Consider the following 18,731-nt stretch of genomic DNA (forward strand, 5'->3'; position numbering starts at 1 on the left):
AAAGGTTGTGGTGAGCCGAGATTGCATCACTGCACTCCAGCCTCAAAAAATAAAATAAATAATTAAGAAAAAGAGAGATGGGTGTCCTTTTGGCTTAGGTTCTTGGGTCCTTGGTTGTGCCCAGTGTTCCTTCAAATGGATGGCATTCAACAAATACTTGAGCTGGGCCAGGGAGTTTCACTCACTGACATCAAGGGTGAGTTAACATGGTTGAGAATGGTCCCCACACTTCTTTCCCTGGTGACACACACTTCTTATATGTTTTTATTGTACAGTGCAAAAAGGCAGATCTCTTCATTTTATTGTACTGTGCAACACTGTACAATAAATATACAATGCCAGCCACATGTACAATTTAAAATTTCCTAGTGGCCACATTAAAAAAAGTAAAAAGAAATAGGTGAAATTAGTCTTCATAACATATTTTCTTTAATCCAGTAAATCCAAAATATCATTTCAACATATGATCAATGTAAAAATTATAATGAGATATTTTACCTTCTATTTGTCCTGTCTTTGAAATCAGGTGCATTGTTTTATACTTACAGCACATCTCAATTGGGAGTAGCCACATTTCAAGTGCTCAGTAGTCACCTGTGGCCCATGGCTCCTATATTGGATAGTGAAGCTCAACATTCTCCAGGTGAGATATGGAGGTAATTATTCTGGGGCCACTCTGCTCTCCAAATTAAGCTGTCCAACTAGCTAAATCAAGATAAAAGGGATGGAGTACAATGAAGTGTATTCAAATATATGAATAGCTATGGAGCTTTAGAAATGGGATTTTAGGCTATGGGTGTGGTAGCTCATGCCTGTAATCCCAGAACTTTTGGAGGCTAAGGTGGGAGGATCATATGAGTCCAGGAGTTTGAGATCAGTCTGGGCAACATAGTATGACCTGGTCTCTACAAAAAATTAAAAAATGAACTGAGTATGGTGGTTTGTCCTGTGGTCTCAGCTACTTGGGAGGCTGAGGTGGGAGGATCGCTTGACCCCAAGAGTTTGAGGCTGCAGTGAGTTATGTTGAGCTGTGTTTGCACCACTGCACTCCAGCCTGAGCAACAGAGCAAGACCCTGTCTGAAAACAATAACAACAATGACAAAAAACCCCAGGGCTTTGGGAGGCTGAGGTGGGTGGATCACCTGAATTCAGAAGTTCGAGACCAGCCTGGTGAGCCTGGCCAACATGGGGAAACTCTGTCTCTACTAAAAATACAAAAAATTAGCTGGACGTGGTGGTGGGCACCAGTAATCCCAGCTACTCCGGAGGCTGAGGCAGGAGAATCGCTTGAACCTGGGAGGTGGAGGTTGCAGTGAGTTGAGATCACACCACTGCACTCCAGCCTGGGCAACAAGAGTGAAACTCCGTCTCAGAAAAAAAAAAAAAAATTAAAAAGTGTTTTGGTATCACAATCAGCAAGAAGCCTTTTTTAGGGTTATGTAGTTATGTGACCCCTCATTGAAACATCATTCCTATTTATTATTTTATTCTAATCCAAGTTGTCCATTTGCTCATTTTTCTTGGATTAATGAGTTTAGAAAACTAAATGTGATGGCTAATTTCACTTTCTGTTGTGCCTTGTTTTTTGGATTCCCTACATTCCATATGCCATAAGGAAATAATTAATTATCTCTGTAAGAAATAATAACATGGATTGAAAGCTTGCTGTGTGTCAGACACTTGACATGTATTACCTCATTTAATCCTGGCAAGTAAATATGCCCACGGTAACCCAGCTGGTAAATAGTGGACTCAGGCTGGTAGATTCCAGAGCTCACACTTCTGCCATGTACAGCACTATGAAATTGCCCCAAAACTGCTAAACTTCTCCAAAACTCTGTTTAAGGATACTGTCCTCTTTAAACATGCCTAATGCCTACTCTTTGCTTTTGAACCTTCTGGTAAAAAAAAAAAAAAAAAAAAAAAGAAATCTTTATATTTTGATCTATAATGTAAACACTAAAGTTAAAATAACTCTTGTTAAATATAACTGTTTCTTTAAAAGTCATAACTGTATTGATAGAGTTAAAATGACATTCCACTGGGTTACAAAAAGCAAGGCTATCCTTTTTTTTTTTTAAAGTACTGTCTTTAATTCACTATTTTCTAATCCAATCAATAAATCTGATCTGACATTTTCAAGTTCGTTAGGTAGTTAGAGATTATGATGGTTTCTGCATCCAGGCCTTAACATGGGAAATGATATGTACATACTTAGAGTATGTGTTTTCTTTAATATGTAATATACATTTGTTTTTTCTCTCTTCCCCCATTAAATTGTAAATCTTGTTCAGGACAGGCTCTACATTTCCTACTTTATCAGGCTGCATGTAAGAAAATACGTTGTCGTCTACTAATCTGGATTGTTGTGTCTTTGATACCTCAAAGAGGTTAGTGGGAGTTCTGACTGATATTTCAGACTCATACTTCTTGGGTCAGAATATAGCGCTTGCTTTTCAATGATGTCCAGGCCCACCTCAGGCAAAGTATAGGCTTTTGAACCAATTCCTTGTCAAATTAGTAAAGAAGGGATTTTTCAAACTTTAATTTTGGAAAAAGAGATAACTTTTTCAAACTGTAATCTCTGCCGAGATGCTATGCAAAGAATTTGCAAAGGAATCTATAGAACTTGATTCTGCTTCTTAAATAGGCAGAGAGGAGTTAAAGATTTCAAATCTATTACAAACATAGTGATTCAGCCACGTTCTGTTTATCTGTAAATCTAATAGTGTATGTAGTTGAAATCTTAGAATTCTGGAATGTTTATTTTATTTTATTCATTGTCTTGAGAGGAGCAAAAGGAAGCAAGAGGGCATAGCTTTGAAGAACTGGCAATTTGGCAACTTCTCTCCCCTTGCCACCCCTCCCCCACTATCTTAGCTATTTGACCTGATTAAACAGCTTTGGAATGGTAGCCAGACTTTTGTATGCTAACGAGGCCCCTACTCTATTCGCGATTTAATGCGATTTCATCCACCCAGAGCTTCCCGGTGCCCAGTGGAAGCCTGACTTCGCAGAAGTCTCCCAATTTTGTCAGGGGCTCGCCAGTGAAGAGTTCACACTGACTTGAAGCAGACACAGACTCATTGGACGCCTCGGGTCACATCGGATTATTCATTAGCAAATTCTTTCCACCTTCTTTCTAAGTAGTGAGAGGTGACGCCAGAATCGCGTGTGCCACTCCTCTAAAGGGACTCTGACAACACCCAGTCCAGGCTCTACAACTTTTGCCTAGGCACTTGCTTCCTAGTAGTAGAAAGTTTCCAAAGGTTGCCTTAAGTCCTCCCTACCCCTAAGCCTAAAGATCAGAGCTCCAGGTCCCACCACCGAGCAGGAATTTGAGTATTTTGGAAGTTTCTGGTGTAGGGGGGAGAACAGAAGGGGTGGTAGCGGGGGACCGCGCAGAGTAACCCTCCTGCACTACGTAAGGAAAGCCCTGGCTGCAGGAGGGAGCGAGCCTGACATTGAGACATTCCAGGGGGAGGGTGAGTTGCTGTCCTGGAGTCGCCAGGAACAGCAGCGGCAGTTCCAAGAAGCGAGAGAGGAAGGTGGCCGAGATAGAGAACACTTCGGGAATAAGAATATTAAAAAGCGGTAGGACCCAGAGCATTAGCAAACGGCAGAGCACACGTAGTAATTTGTTACACGAAAAGGCAGCCTTCCAACTTTTGCACTGGAACACGGGGATTTACCCTTTGGGGGATTAAAAATGTTGATACGCAAAGCCAAAAGCTAATGAATAGGATTCAGTGGCTTGCTGGCAATATTTAAATATTTCTGTCCAGGAGCGCAAACTCTCTGCAGTTATTTAGAAAAGTAGGGAGTTAAACCAAACTATAATACTCTCCCGTGCGTCTCCACTTTCCCCAGCCCGAAAAGGAGCTGCCAGCGCGGTACTGCCCCTTTAAGACCTGCTGGCTCTCGGGCTCTACAAAAGGGAGTGACCTCTGGGCTTTGACAGCTCCCCTAATAACTACCACCGCGCAGGCCCCGCCCACCTAGCGACCAGCCGCGCCGATTGGCCGGCGGGCCGGTATCCCGTGCTGTGATTGGCCCGTCGCTTCCCCTGAGCGAACCTTTAGAACTCTGAGACAGACAATATTCTGTTACATTGTAGCAAAATGGCGACTGTCATTCACAACCCCCTGAAAGCGTAAGTAAGACTAAAAAATGTACATATTCCGCGTGGTTTCAATACGAAAAAAAAGGCGCCTTCTGCGTGGCGAGCGCTGCCAGTGCATTGCGCTTGCAGGCGCCTCCAGCCGCGGCGGGGCTTCTCTCTTCTTTCAGCTCTTACTTCTTCATCTTCTTTTTTTTCCCCCAACGCGCAGAAATGTCAGGAGATGCAATTAACAAGAAGAAAATTGTTACATTTGTGTTCTGCTAAATTGCAGAGAGAGCCAGAGATAGGGGTTGCAGGCGGAGAAGCCCGGCGCTGGAGCGCTCTACAGCAGGGGGGGTCGCGGGAGCTCGGGGACGGCGCGGTCCCCGGAGTCCTCCGCCTCGCGGGCAGGGAGCGCGGCTCTGGGGGCGGCTGGGCGGGGGGCGAGCGTCAGGCAGGGGCCGCCTCGGTGCACTTGGCCGAGCCTTGCGCCCCCGAGCCCGCGGCCCCAGCCCCGCTGCTGGGTCCGCTGGGTCCAGCGGACGGACCGCGGAGGCTCCGGAGTTTGCAGGGCACTCTTCGCCTTCCGATCGCTCGCGGGGAGTTTGTGCAAATCTTCCGGAGTTGGGAGCACCGCGGGGGAAGCAGCGGGTCCCCGGCGTGCTGGGGCCCAGGTGGTCGCCCTGGGCTTTCCCCGGCAGCCCCCGGATCTCGGAGGTACTCCGGGCGATCGCGCGTGTGTCTGCTCGTGTGTTTGCGAGCGAGCTGGCTTTAGTGGATTAACGACTCGGGTTAACTTGGGGTGGATTTGGAGGCAGGCAAGCCGCAGGTCTTATGAATGGTGTTCTCGCCACCTCTAGGTGAGGCGCTGAGGCAGGCGGAGAGGCGGTTTTGGGGCTCCTGGCCCGAGGGGGCAGCGTCTGCTCCCGGCCGGGCGAGGGGCAGGTGCCTCTGGCCGCCTCGGGGAGACTTTGAGCGCTTGCCCAGATCCTGGACAGAGTGGGGCGGGCCGGGCGAGGACTCGCGGGGGCCAGCCCCGGGTCCACAGCCAATTTCTGCCTGCCTGCCTTCCTCCTCCTTTTCATCCTGGTTTCCTTCCTTCCTTCTTTCCTTCCAGTCGGTGGAACTGTTAAGCCGCCAAGTCCGCTCGCGATCGCGGAGCCAGGGGTGGCCTCGGAAAACTAGTGTCGCTCTGAAAGGGGTGCTATTGGGTGATGTCGACAGAGGGTGGCTCCCTCTGTATCCGAGGTGGGCTGGGGGTCCGCACCCCTTCGACCGGGACTTCCCCGCCCGGACGAAGCTGCAGGCGAAGCGGGAGAGGGAGGTGCGGGCCGGGTGGGGGGCGGTTCGTGCCGAATTCTCCCTGGTGCGTGGCCACTGTCGACCCTGGTTCTTTTAATTCAGCTCATTCTCGTCTTCACCCCTTGGCCACTCCTGGAGTTGAAAACCAGGTTCGCTCCCGGGGACGGTAGGGGGGTTCCTAACGCAAAGGAATGCACGGGGAGAATCGGACGTGTTTGCGCCGGCTCGTCGCCCACCAGAAATAGGGAAAGGGGTAGGAAGGCCCCAGGTTTCAAATATATTTATATGAAAGCTGCCGTTAAGAGGACATTGGAAGCTGAGGCTGATCAGATAGGAGCTCCTGGCTTCAGTTCTGGCTCGGAAGCTCGGATACACTGCGCTTGAACGCCACAGCGTTTCACCCAAGAAAGAAAATGTTTTATGGCAGAATAAATGGGCGTAACTTCGCCGCATCCTCGCTGCCGGTTGCTTTCGCTGCAACACCGCTGATGCTGTTTCTACCGAACCCACAACTGATTTGCAGTTTCCCCATTTCCAGCCGAAATCACATAACCGGGCTGATGCCACCTGGTAAACTCAAGTTAGAGAATCTATTTCACATGTGCACCAGGTTTGTTTCCTACTGGGAAAGCCGTACCCTAGTTACCCGGGAGCCCGCTTTCGCGCGGGCGGGCGCAGTATCTGTAAGCTTGTGTTCCCCTACTCGCTCCAGGGTTTTTTGGATCACAGTAGGGTGCGTGTTTGGGGCGGGAGTCTGTGTAGGGTGGGGTTACGGGTGGAGGAAGGGACAGACGCGGGAAAGAAGGTGGCGGAATCCTGGCTGGTTAGCGGAATTAGTTCTGAATTGTACTTTGTATAATTAGAAACAGTTGCAATGTGATGTATTTGTAATTGTGTCGCCACACACATGCACACACTAGCATACACACAACGCCCCTGCTTGCTTTTTCTAGGTGGGAGTTGCGTGGTCATTTATAATTAGCCATTCCTTTCTGCTTCCCAGACCCTTTCCCTGGGGGTAAAGGGGTGTAAACAATACCACTGACCAGCCCAGCCTCTCACACCCTGGACAGTTTTTGACAACTCCTAACGCAGGAGCACACACGTTGTTATTGGGAGAGGGACACCATCTGCCTTTATTTTTTTAAAAATAACTTGTTTAATAAAACATCTTATATATTTCATTTGTTTTTAAAAGTTGCTGATCAGGAAACAATACACACGTGAATAAATTATGCATGGGATAAATTAGAACAAAGTGCAGAGACACATCCAGCCGAAGGGATGGTGGTGGTGCAGGGAGGAGGGGTAGCGGGGAGAATGGTTTGGAGAGCTATGTTTTTATCCTCATGTGTCCCTCCTGACAATGAAACAGAGCTGAACGACATTAGCATTTTCTCTGTGTGCGTTCTGAGTCTCTCTCTTCCCTCCAAAAAAAAAAAAAAAGCCACCACCACGGACGTCCCCTACAGAAAATGGTCACACAAAGCTTTCCTCAGGATGGGGGGATAAAGTGGTGGTAGTTAATGTGTTGGGAAGAAACGAGCTCAGATTTCCAGCAGCACCTATGCAGGGCTCTGCCTACACTGAGTGTGGGCTATTTTTCACTGTACTAGCTTTTTCCACGTGGGACATTCAATAATTCAATTAGCTGGGGTGATGGGATGGCACAATTTTGAATCTCATTGCTTTGGGGTTTTCCTTAGGGTCCCAAGCTCCTGAAGCCACATCTCCTCTCTTAGCAATTTGGCTTTCTTCCTGCCTGTCTTTGATCTCCCCTCAACTCCCTTTCTTTTTCTTCCTTGTTGTACCCTTCACCCGCTTCCTCTCTGAAGCTGACAGCCCAGCCTCTCTTTCTGTTGTCGCCTTTAACATCTTATTACTGCCCAACAGGGTGTTAGAGGCAGAAATAGGAGCCGCCTGCACTGATCAGATCACAAAGGGGACACGGCAGGTGGCCCCCACAACCAAGCAGTCACATCTGGACAAATAGAATTCAAAAGCACTGGTGGACATGTATGATGTGTAAATGTGTATTACATATTATTTAATTTAGCAGCTACATTGTCTGAGCAAAGATGTGTGAGAGTTACCCTCATTTCTTACATATACAAGCAAGATAACGCCCAGGCAGTGAAGTAAACACATGCAGGTAACATACATATGGATTTGATAAAGGCCTGCATGTAGGTTAGTCACATTCTGGTTGATTTCTGCATACCTGGGAAACATAATGCTTTTATTATTATTATTATTATTATTATCATCATTTTTTGGGACAGGGTGTTGCTCTGTTGCCCAGGCTGGAGTGCAGTGGCAGGATCTTGGCTCACTGCAACCTCTGCCTCCTGGGTTCAAGTGATTCTTGTGCCTTAGCCTCCAGAGTAGCTGGGATTACAGGCGTGCACCACTACACCTGGCTAATTTTTGTGTTTTTTAGTGGAGATGGGGTTTCTCCATCTTGGCCAGCTGGTCTCAAACTCGTGGACTCAAGTGATCTGCCTGCCTTGGCCTCCCAAAGTGCTGGGATTATAGGCGTGAGCCACTGTGTCTGGCCACATAATGCTTTTAATATAAATTTGAATCTTAATATTCTACTTCAGATAAACCACCTTCCCCCAAATCTGCAATCAGTACTTTAAACAACTTACTCTTGTATTATCAAAATCCTGGTTGGTATGCATTTAACTGAGAATGTCTGCCACCTTCTGCCAGACTTGATTATACACATATATGTCTATTATTATAATTGCCTACTTAGAAAAAAAATTATTATTATTAAATTCCATATAAACCAACAGGGCTTTACCTTAAGTAATTATTTATAAAGAGACCAATAAACTATTTTGTCATGCTTATAACTGTGAACATACACATATACGTGATTGTATTGAAACTTTCTTTTGTAAAGAGTTAACCTTGCTTGGAGGTATATGTTTATGTCCCTGTTTTGTTGTTAAGAACACTACCCTGGGAGAAGAAAATAAACTTACTTAGCCAAGTCAAACAGCAGGTCATGTGTGTAGATGAACCTCAAATCTAGGTCTCTTTGTGCATTCTGTGACCTGTATTAGTGTATTCTAATCTAAAGTGGTTTTGTGCATGTGAAAGTTAGACGCCAGACCTCACTCTTGCTGTGGCACTCAGTTTAGATATCAGAGGGGAAGGGGTGGGGGTCACATTCCTGGTTCTAATCTGCTCTTAGCTCTTTCTGTTGGGGTTGGGGGATGTGGGTAGGTACTAAGTAGACAGCATTGAGGCCGGGACTTTGTGAACTTGCTGCCTTTTATGGACATTGTTTTAGCTTCTTATGAAAAAGGACCCTCGGACATTGTAAGCCAACAGATTCCCAAGAAACTGTTCTCCATCTGCTTCTGGTTGCCACTATAAAAAAGCCCTAAATTCTCCAAACTTCATTAGCACACATTATTTTTCAATGGGTAAATGTCTGCTTTTGATGAGACACCTATGATGGAGATTAATGTCTGCGAGAACCCAAGTGGAGGCATTGTCATAGGGTAAACCTCTGAAAATAGCCTGGCCTGCAGGCCTCCCAGGAGACATTGAAGACTGCCAGTTGAATGGGAGCTGCTCAGTCACATAAGGTGGGCTTGAATTCAGAGACAGCTGAGTTGGAGACCTCTCATCTTCCTCTTTTTGGAATCATGCAGGTAGCTGGAATTTGGATACATCTGAGAAAGACCATATTGTCTAAAGCTCTTTCAGAGCCATCTGTTCAGATCAATGCAAAAAATAAAATGCCATGGTCAGCATGTTTTGTTTTGAGCATGCACCAGAAAAAGAATGGAAACTGAGGCTGATGTTTCAGTTTTCTAAGGCAGCTATGCTGACAGTAGTGGCGATGGGGGCTGGGTCATAAAAAGGCACCAGAATTTAGGCCTATTTATTATCCCAACCTCTGCAAAGTAACTTTTGTGGTTTTTGAGTGTTTTGAAAGTCACTAGAAAACAGAAATGTAGCCAAATGTGGCAAACCTCTGGCCAAAAAAATCCCACAACCACTGAAATATTTTTTGCCCAGCTACGACCCAACAGGGATATTTTGTAAGCACGGCCCTAATTTTAAATAGTCTTTAAATATGAAGGTATTTAACAAGGAAAGATAGAGAGTGGCCTTGGGTAGGGGGAGGATGGAGGAGTGGGTAAAACCACTGTGTGGTCTGGAACTCTGCAAAGAGTATTGTTGAACTGCAAGAGAGACTGATATTGTGATCCATTGCAAATTCCAAAGTTTTCTAGTTGTTTGAGTGACTGGGGAGAGATGAGGTGTTGTAGTGTTTTTGTAATTTGTTTTTCTTATTGGTCCGGTTACTGGTGTTTCACAGTCTGTCAAACCATATGGATGAATGGAGCTAGCATCATAAAACTGTCACTGAGGGAAGGTTTTTGAAGCCTGTGATTTGCATTAGAGTTTTAAAAGCAGTGGTTAGGAGGTGTTGGTGGGGCAGGGGGAAGAGGAGCAGACTGGAGAATTTCTAGGCTGTGTGTTTGTGAATATTAGTGTGGCAGGCAGTGGCAAGGGAAGGGAGGGAATCCCTGAGGAGGTTACAATTTAGGGGCAATGTGTGGAAGCAGGGAGGGGGAGAGGATTAGGCTCAGAGCTCCTAATAATGGGGTTCAAATAGCCCACACTGAGTCCTCACCAGCCAGGCCTCAGTTCTGAGCCTGGGGAACAATGCTGGCACATGTCTAATCCCCCGTTTGCACCCTCTCCTCCCTCTCTGAATCTGGGGACTGTGATCATCTCAGGTTGCTGATAAAAGGTTTTTTTTTAGTTGTTGTTATTCACCTTAAAAATCTGCTGTTTGAATGATTTGCAATTGGAAGCTCCACCAGAAAGTTTTTCCCATCCTCACACTTTCACCTGCTATTGATGAAACCTGTCTCAACCTCTTTTCCTCTTCCATGTTCATTTCTCACCAGTGGCTGATTTTTTGTAGCCTTAGTGACTTCAGAGTAATGGAGGAGAAAAAGCCCTGGGAGAGGAATCCCAAGCCTTGAGCTCCGCTTCCAGAGCTACAGGCAACTAGCTTGTGATCTGGGACACAGAACTTCTTTGAGCCGCATATTCCTTGTCTTTATGATGGTGATGTACTTTGATTCCCCAAATTCCTTTCAAGCCAGCGACTTTCTGGCTCTTATTATGGTGGATTAGGACAGAGAGGACAGTTAGGGGCCAGAGTTCTGATTTTTTCTTATTTTTAAAGTGTGGCTCTAAAGAGAACATTTAAGACTGGAGATTTCCACGGTTTCTTATTCTCTGGTTCAGTCTTGCTACATGGTGCTCCCTTCTTGGAGTTCTAACCTGGGTGGAACTTCCTATCCCTTCTCAAGGTCTGAGGCTGAGGACCAGGTGGTGGGCCATTTAGAATATGGGCTTTTCCTCTGGCTCTTCCTTTTCAGTGCTTTTCTTCTTACTAGCATCCCATCCAGAAGCTGATGAGAACGAGGAACTTGAAGACCAATTGGCCTATTTTGTTGTGGATAAGCACTCAGTTTTTGGGGGTTAAAAGACTGGAATCACTGAGAACATCTGTATTTTGCTTCCTTTTTTTTTTTTTTTTTTTTAATGTGTGTGTATGTGTGTGTGTGTGTGTGTGTGTGTTTGGAGGCAGAAGGGTAATCAATTTTCCAGCCAGTCCTCTGGTCTGGATTTTATTTGTCCATGATCTCTCTGGCCTTCTCCTCTACTATGGCACCTATCCCAATTAATCTGAAAATAAAGTGCTTATTTTATTTTAATTTGGGCAGCCACAGGTACCTGGATATTTAGTGAGCTGAAGTAAGTGGACCTGTACTGATGTCTCACTGAGCTTCCTCTAGCGTACCTGTATTACTGCTGAGGAAATGGAGGTGCCTAACAGTTGTATGGAACTAGCCACTACCTGAGTGGGTATTAGACAAGACTAGACTGGACTTCATGCCACCCCTTCAGTGACATATCTCCAGAACATCTCAGATTTCAGTGGGGACATTATTATCAGGCTTTTCTTTGGTGGAAAACTTCCATGGCAGTTTTTTTGCAAGCATAAAGAGAAGGGGGAGGAGGTTGCAGAACCCATCAGAGTCTACACAGGAGCTGGTGTGTAAATTCTGAGACTTTAAAGAGAAAACAAAATGGTCACCCTGAACTCCAGCAGAGAGAGGCATTCCCTCAATTTTTCTTTATTGTGCTAAAATATACATAACATACAGTGTACCATTTTAGCCATTTTAAAGTGTGCAATTCAGTGGCATTAAGTACATTTATTTTTAATCTTTAGTAGAGATGGAGGTCTTGCTATGTTGCCCAGACTGGTCTTGAAATCCTGGCCCCAGGCGATCCTCCCACCTTGTGCAACCATCATCACCATCAGTTTCCAGACCCTTTTCTTTCTTTCTTTTTTTAGATGGAGTCTCGCTCTGTCACCCAGGCTGGAGTGCAGTGACGCGATTTTGGCTCACTGCAACCTCCGCCTCCCAGGTTCAAGTGATTCTCTTGTCTCAGTCTGCCGAGTAGCTGGGACTACAGGCATGCACCATCACACCTGGCTAATTTTTGTATTTTTAGTAGAGACAGGGTTTCACCATGTTGGCCAGGCTGGTCTCGAACTCCTGACCTCAGATGATCCACCCGCCTCACCTTCCCAAAGTGCTGGGATTATAGGCATGAGCCACCGCGCCCAGCTGCCCAGACCCTTTTCATCATCCCAGACAGAAACTTTGTATGCATTAAACAATACTTTTCCATCCCCTGCTTCCTACCATCCCTGGGAACCACCATTCTGCATTCTTAGCACCCCATATAAGGGGAAACATACAATATTTGTTCTTCTGTGTCTGGCTTATTTCACTTAGCATAATGTCTTCAATGTTTGTTCATCTGTGCTGTAGCATAGTCAGAACTTGATTCCTTTCTATGGCCATTGTATGGATAGCCCACATTTTGTTTACCCATTTAACTGCTGATGGGCATTTGAGTTGTTTCACCTTTTGGCTGTTTGAATAATGCTGCCATGAACATTGGCATACAAGTATCTGTTTGAGTCCCCATTTTCATTTCTTTTGGGTTTTCACCATGCCTAGATCTCCTTCATTTTTGGACTGTAAAATCTAGGGACTAGGCTAGGCTCATGCCTGTAATCTTAGCACTTTGGGAAGCTGAGGCAGGAGGATCCCTTGAGCTCAGGCATTCAAGACCAGCCTGGGCATATCATGAGACCCTGTTGCTACAAAAAAAAAAAAAAAAAAAAAGCCGGGTGTGGTGGTGTACACCTGTGGTCCTAGCTACTCAGGAGGCTGAGGCAGGAAGATGGCTTGAGCCCAGGAGGTTGAGGCTGCAGTGAGCTGTGATCACGCTACTGTACTTCAGCCTGGGTGACAGAGCAAGACCTTATCTCAAAAAACCAAAACCAAAACAAAAAAACCTCCCAAAAATTAGTGGCTACATTTCTAGATAATATAGGCATTCTCCACCTTATAAACTAAACAAACAAACAAGAAAACCAAACCTAATACTATTACAGAATTCAACCTCTCTGCCTCTCCCTCCATTGGCAGTCCATTACGTTTTGGGATAAACACACTGGGAACTAGGAACCCAGAGACTCACTTCTCCCATCCCCAGCCACAGGGATTGCCTTCCCCTCATATCCCCCTTCCTGTTTTCTGAGTAGCTGGGATTACAGGCGCCCGCCATCACGCCCAGTTAATATGTATATTTTTTGTATTTTTAGTAGAGACAGGGTTTCACTGTGTTAGCCAGGACGGTCTCGATCTCCTGACCTCGTGATCCGCCCCCCTTGGCCTCCCAAAGTGCTGGGATTACAGGTGTGAGCCACCGCCAGCCTATATCCCCCTTCCTTTGAGGGCAGGGACTCCTCGTGGGGGTCAGGGTTTGGGTTTGAGGCAGTTCCAGGGACTGTAGCACTAGCAGTTACCTGGTGAGGCTTGGAGTGAAGGCTTCCTGGGTGGATGGAGATGTGATGTCTGACAACAGGAGGTGGGTGGAAGCACGGTGATGACAGGATAGGTTGGGGGGCAGGAGTTAGCAAGTCAGGCCTGTCCTTCCAAACAGCCAGGAGAGCTTGTGTCTCCCTTCTCCTCCCTTCCGCTGCCCCCAGCCTGGCTTCCCCCCAGCAGCCCACATGAAATAATGGATGTGGAAACATTTCAGAAGGTGGAAAGTGCAAATGTGAGGTGTTACTATGAGAACTAAAAAGTTTCCTGTAGCTGACCATGGCCTCCTCAGAGAGTCAATAATACCTACTATATTAAACATTATTTTAAATATTAAAACAAAAATACATGTTTCTGGCATACCCATCACATCTAATCATTGTTTCTCAGGAAATGCGAGGTCTACTCATCCAGGCGTGTGTAAACAGCCCTGGGATTGCAGTGGGATTTTCCTATTGTCTGGGTTTGAAGTAAGTGAGAATGTGAGCTCAGGGGAAACCCTCATTTCATTTCCGGTCATAGCCCTGACCTGAGTTGACCCACCAAACCAGAGGAAGCAGAAGCGCGGTGGGTAGAGTGGGGCGCTCTTCTGGGAACTTGGGCCTTTGGTCCTTGCCTGGTCTCTGGCTCCTCCTTCAACTGAGATGACTGAGGGAGAGAGAAGAAGTGGAGGCGGGGCGGGGGCTTAGATCCGCTTGTGAATAAGGAGGGTGAGCTGTTGGCATTGGAGGTCAGTGGCAAGAATGGATTCTTTTTCTTTTTCTTTTTTTTTTTTTTTTTGAGACAGAGTCTCGCTCTGTCGCCTAGGCTGGAGTGCAGTGGTGTGATCTTGGCTCACTGCAGCCTCCGCCTCCCAGGTTCAAGTGATCTTGTACTTCAGCCACAGGAGTAGCTGAGATTAAAGGCACATGCCACCACACCCAGCTAATTTTTGTATTTTCAGTAGAGATTGGGTTTTACCATGTTGGCCAGGCTGCTCTCGATCTCCTGACCTCAAGTGATCTGCCCACCTGGGCCTCCCCAAGTGCTGGGATTACAGGTGTAAGCCACCATGCCGGGCCAGATTCTTTATAGAAAAGTAGACCAGAGAGCATTGTGGTGGGGTCAGATCTCAGAGTTACACAAATGTCTTGGTTGCCAGCCTTGGAAATGGTTCAGATCCAATCTTGCTGCAAAGCTACAACTTTATTTTCTTTTCTCTTATATATTTTTTGGAGATAGGATCTCACTCTGTCACCCAGGCTGGAGTGCAGTAGTGCGATCACTCTGTCACCTAGGCTGGAGTGCAGTGGTGCCATCACAGCTCACTGTGGCCTCAAACTCCTTGACTCAAGTGATCTCCCACCTCAGCTTCCCAAGTAGCTGGGACTACAGGTGCATACTGCCACACTTAATTTTTAAATTGTTATAGAGATGGGGGTCTCACTGTGCTGCCCAGGCTGGTCTTGAACTTCTGGCCTCAAGTGATCCTCTTACTTCAGCCTCCCAAAATGCTGGGATTGCAGGTGAAAACCACTGTACTTGGCCCTGCAACTTTCCTTTACAAGAGCAAATGAAGCAAAAAACATCATCCCTACTCCTGCTGTCCTCAACCAGCAACTCTCGATACATCTTTGGCTGCCCGTTGAGCACAACGAGAACTGTCTCATCCTCTTTGGAGTTCCTTCATCCCGCAACCAACACGGATTGCCTGCCTGCCCCAAGAACTAATCAGCACAGTCGCCTGCCTCCCTCCCTACATCGAGGAGCTTCCACTCCAACAGAGACTTCTGAACTGTCTGTTTCTTCTCCTAGACCCTTGTTTTTTGGCAGGGCAAAGTAAGTGCTAGCAAACCAGGAGGCTGACTGCTGCCCTTGGCTTTTCCTAGGAAAAACACTATAGGTGAGGGGGGTGGGGAGAAGGGGAGGCAACGTGGTGCTGGTGATAGGGGGAGGGCAGGGTGGATGGGGCAGTGGGAGTGGAGAGAATATATTCTCTCCTGCTAATTATTTTCCCTGAGGACTTAGCCAATGCAGAACCATCTATTATCGTGGGAGTGCTCTATGGTGGTTCTGCCTGTGATGAATGCTAAGTGGAAACAAGCAAGAAAAATTAACAGGCGGCTGCTTCTGTCCACCTAATTAAAATGCATATCCAAATGCATAATTCCTTATGTTTCCCCATGCACACACTCCCCTTCCAATCCCAGTTGTATGGAGGAGAAAAAAACACTTTTCTCCCAATCATTTCTCTTGATTATATTTTCATCAAGGAAGAACTGGAGGGTTTCCCCTCAGAATAGAGAAGGGCCTGTTCTTCTAACACTTCTGAAATAGCTGGCTTTTGACTTAGATTGAGCCCCAAAATTTGGAGCTCTTTTTCATTTTAAACACAAAAACTAGCTGCAGAAAAAAGGGAGAAGGAAAGAAGAAAAGAAAGAAAAAAGAGTTCCCACCATTTCTGCTGACCTTTTAGTTTTGTGTTAAAAGTCTGGCTTTGATCAGCAATGACAATTTTGAGGATCTTTTCTGTCTTCTCTTCCTCTTCATTACTTTCCCTGACTCTGCACTGCCTTCCCTGGTCCCCCAGATAAACATAACCCAAGTTTTGTAGAGAGATTTTAGAAGGTGAAGACACAGCTACCTTTGCAGATCAAGAAGAAAGAAAAAAAACCCCAAAGCTTCAGCCTTTGGGGGCGTTATCAGAGGTGCCAACGTCACAGTCCTAAGTATGTTTTGAATCAAACAAACCTTTTCATCCTTATCTTCCCCCCCTTCACTTACCCAGCTGATCATTTTCTCCCTCTCCAAAGAATAACTTTATTCAGTGGTCATAAAATATTTAATAAAACATGAAACTTAAGTCACTGTGTTCAATTTGTCATCACAGCCATCTCAGTGGCAGACCCCCTTCCCCCAGCTGGCCCACCCCCTCCTGAAGCCCCTTGCCTGCCCTCCACAGCAGCCCCAGCTGTTGATTTATCAGGGCTGGCCGGCTCAGCAGTGCATGGAGATTGCTTTTAATTAACTCTCTTCATTTTTCCCAATCTTCAGGGAGCAGCAGCCCTTTAATGATTTTAATATTTTATTTGGATTTATATCTGCCTTATTTGTTGTTTGACTTCCGGATTTGTTCTTCCTGAATCGCCTCCAGACTGATAGATTTATTTGTCCCTTTTCCTCTTACCCCCAAGACCTTTCAAGAGATGGGATGGTGGATTCCAAAGAAGGCCGTCTTCCCAGGCTTCCCACTATCGACACAGGGAGAATACCCAGTGTTGGCCTTATGTGATGGTTTGGATTGGAAACTTTGTCTTGGGAAACCCAGTCTCACCTGCGTCTTAGCTTAAGGAGTTTCTGAGCTTTGTGTTAAAAACAACAACAGCAGCAGCAACAACAACAACGACAACAACAGCTCTGAATTTTAGAGAATCAGATCTCTTTGCCTCTTTCATGCCTCTGTAAGGGAGTGAGTTGCCTTGGAGAGTTGGTTAAAAACTGCCTCCCCAGTTTCACTGTTAGTAGTAGTTTGAGGTCTGTCATCCTGCTCACCCCAGCCTTCCATAGTTCAGTGGGGTTTTTGGAGCTGCAGGAGGATGATGGCTTTAGGGAAGGACTGGATGTAGGTTCAATCAAGTCTTCCTGCTGCTTTATGTGCCTTTAGGTGTGTGTGGCATGTGTTAAGCAACTTCTTGGAAGAGTAACCATAGGTACGATCTGAAAGAGGAAGTGAAGAGGCACCAATTGCCTTCTCTACTAGAGGCTGCCTTCTCCTTTAACCCTCAGTTCCCCTTCTCATGCCTACTCCCCAGAGGTGGGAAAACATACAACCAGCAGAACACCTTCCAGCCGGGTGCAGTGGCTCATGCTTGTAATCCCAGCACTTTGGGAGGCCTAGGTGGGCAGGTCGCTTGAGCCCAGGAGTTCGAGCCAGCCTGGGCAACATGGCAAAATCCCATAGAAAAACTAGTTGGGTGTGGTGGCACGTGCCTTTAGTCACAGTTATTTGGGAGGCTGAGATGGGAGGATCATCCGAGCCCAAGAGGTTGAGGCTTCAGTGAGCCGTGTTTGTGCCACTGCACTCCAGCCTGGGCAACAGAGTGAGACCGTGTCTGAAAAAAAACAAAAAACAACGCCTTTCAATCGTTCTCCTCTCAGCCTACCTTTGGCTGCAAAGTCTACTCCTTACCCCAACAGCCCCTGGGAGGCCTGACAGATAGACTTATGAGGGGCTAGTTTCAGAACTAGCTTGTCCACAAAATGCCCTTTTGGCATCTGGGTTTGGTGATGTGTCTTCAGGGTTACTCGTTGCTAGGCAACTGCCAACTAAAGTTTGAGCCTGATCTGGCGATTGCAGTGAATTGCCTGGGTGACTTGAATCCACATTTAGGGACTCCAATTTGCAATATTGGCTCCAGGAACAGGAGGCTGAGAAGACTGTCTTCCATGTGGCTTTATGGAAAGAGATACTGGTTTTCAAAGTCTAGCCCAGAGCCTGGCACACAGTCAGTACACACAGGTATTTGTTTTGGTGATGCCAATGGTGATTTCTTTCCATCTCCTTATACTGGAATGCTCTTCTCATCCCTTTAGTTCTGCCAGTTCTGAAAACTTACAATGTCTGTTACTGAGCCATATGCAAGAGACAGACAGGGAGAAACTGGATTCTACACCACAGTCTAGTGTGCAGGCTACTCGGTCTTGATGGGTGTTTCTTTTTCACCTTTCTTTGGCAATCACAGGCCCTTTCAAGAATCCTATGAAAGTTGTGGATCATCTCCCCAGAAAAAAAGCATATAGATGTGAAAATCTGCCTATGGTTTTATGGGGTTCACAGACCTGGAAGAGCCCATCTCTGGATGCCCTGGAGGCCCATGGGCTCTAGGGTAAGAACCTCAGCGTGAGAGACGTATGTGAACTTGTTAGTCTGAGGGGATGCTCTGTGTCCCTGCCCAGAGAGACGGCTCCGGTCACACATTCCCCTGGTGTCTGAGCAAACTGCTTGTGGCTCCTCTGGGCAGGTGGTTTGATTGTCCTCCACCTCCACCCTGTCCGTGGGTACATTTGATGTACATCTGTCTACTCATCTTCCAGATGGTTTAAGTGGCCCCTCTCCCTGGTGGAGCCCTTGCTGACCCTCAGGTAGAATTGGTCACACCTGCCCTGGGCCATGCAGTCCTGAGCGCACTCTTCTCTCTCAGTCACTGAAATAATTGACAGGAGTTAGTTAGCAGTAAGGGCGTGGAAGCCAGGGACAGTAGCCACATATGACTTTCTTTTCTTTTTTTTGGGAGATGGAATCTCTGTCTGTCTCACCCAGGCTGGAGTGCAGTGGTGCAGCTCACTGCAACCTCCACTTCCCAGGTTCAAGCGATTCTCCTATCTCGGC

At 46.5% G+C, this 18,731-nt stretch overlaps 1 protein-coding gene across 2 annotated transcripts in view; it reads left to right on the forward strand.

Annotated features, from left to right (window-relative positions):
• The first annotated feature begins 589 nt into the window (after window positions 1-589).
• Window positions 590-18,731, forward strand: part of DPF3 (double PHD fingers 3) — a 281,914-nt gene continuing 263,772 nt past the window's right edge. Inside the window, exon 1 of one of the 2 annotated variants that reach the window (XM_032179261.2) lies at window positions 590-643. Coding sequence is in view for 1 of the 2 variants with exons in the window: in XM_032179258.2 (XP_032035149.1) it covers window positions 4,123-4,154 (32 nt within the window). In the remaining variant the exon portion in view is untranslated. Of the gene's footprint in view, window positions 644-4,112; window positions 4,155-18,731 lie in introns of those variants that run through there. The other variant, XM_032179258.2, reaches the window with a different exon arrangement.

This window comes from Hylobates moloch, unplaced genomic scaffold, assembly GCF_009828535.3.
Source record: "Hylobates moloch isolate HMO894 unplaced genomic scaffold, HMol_V3 SCAFFOLD_16, whole genome shotgun sequence".
NCBI classification, from domain to species: domain Eukaryota; kingdom Metazoa; phylum Chordata; class Mammalia; order Primates; family Hylobatidae; genus Hylobates; species Hylobates moloch.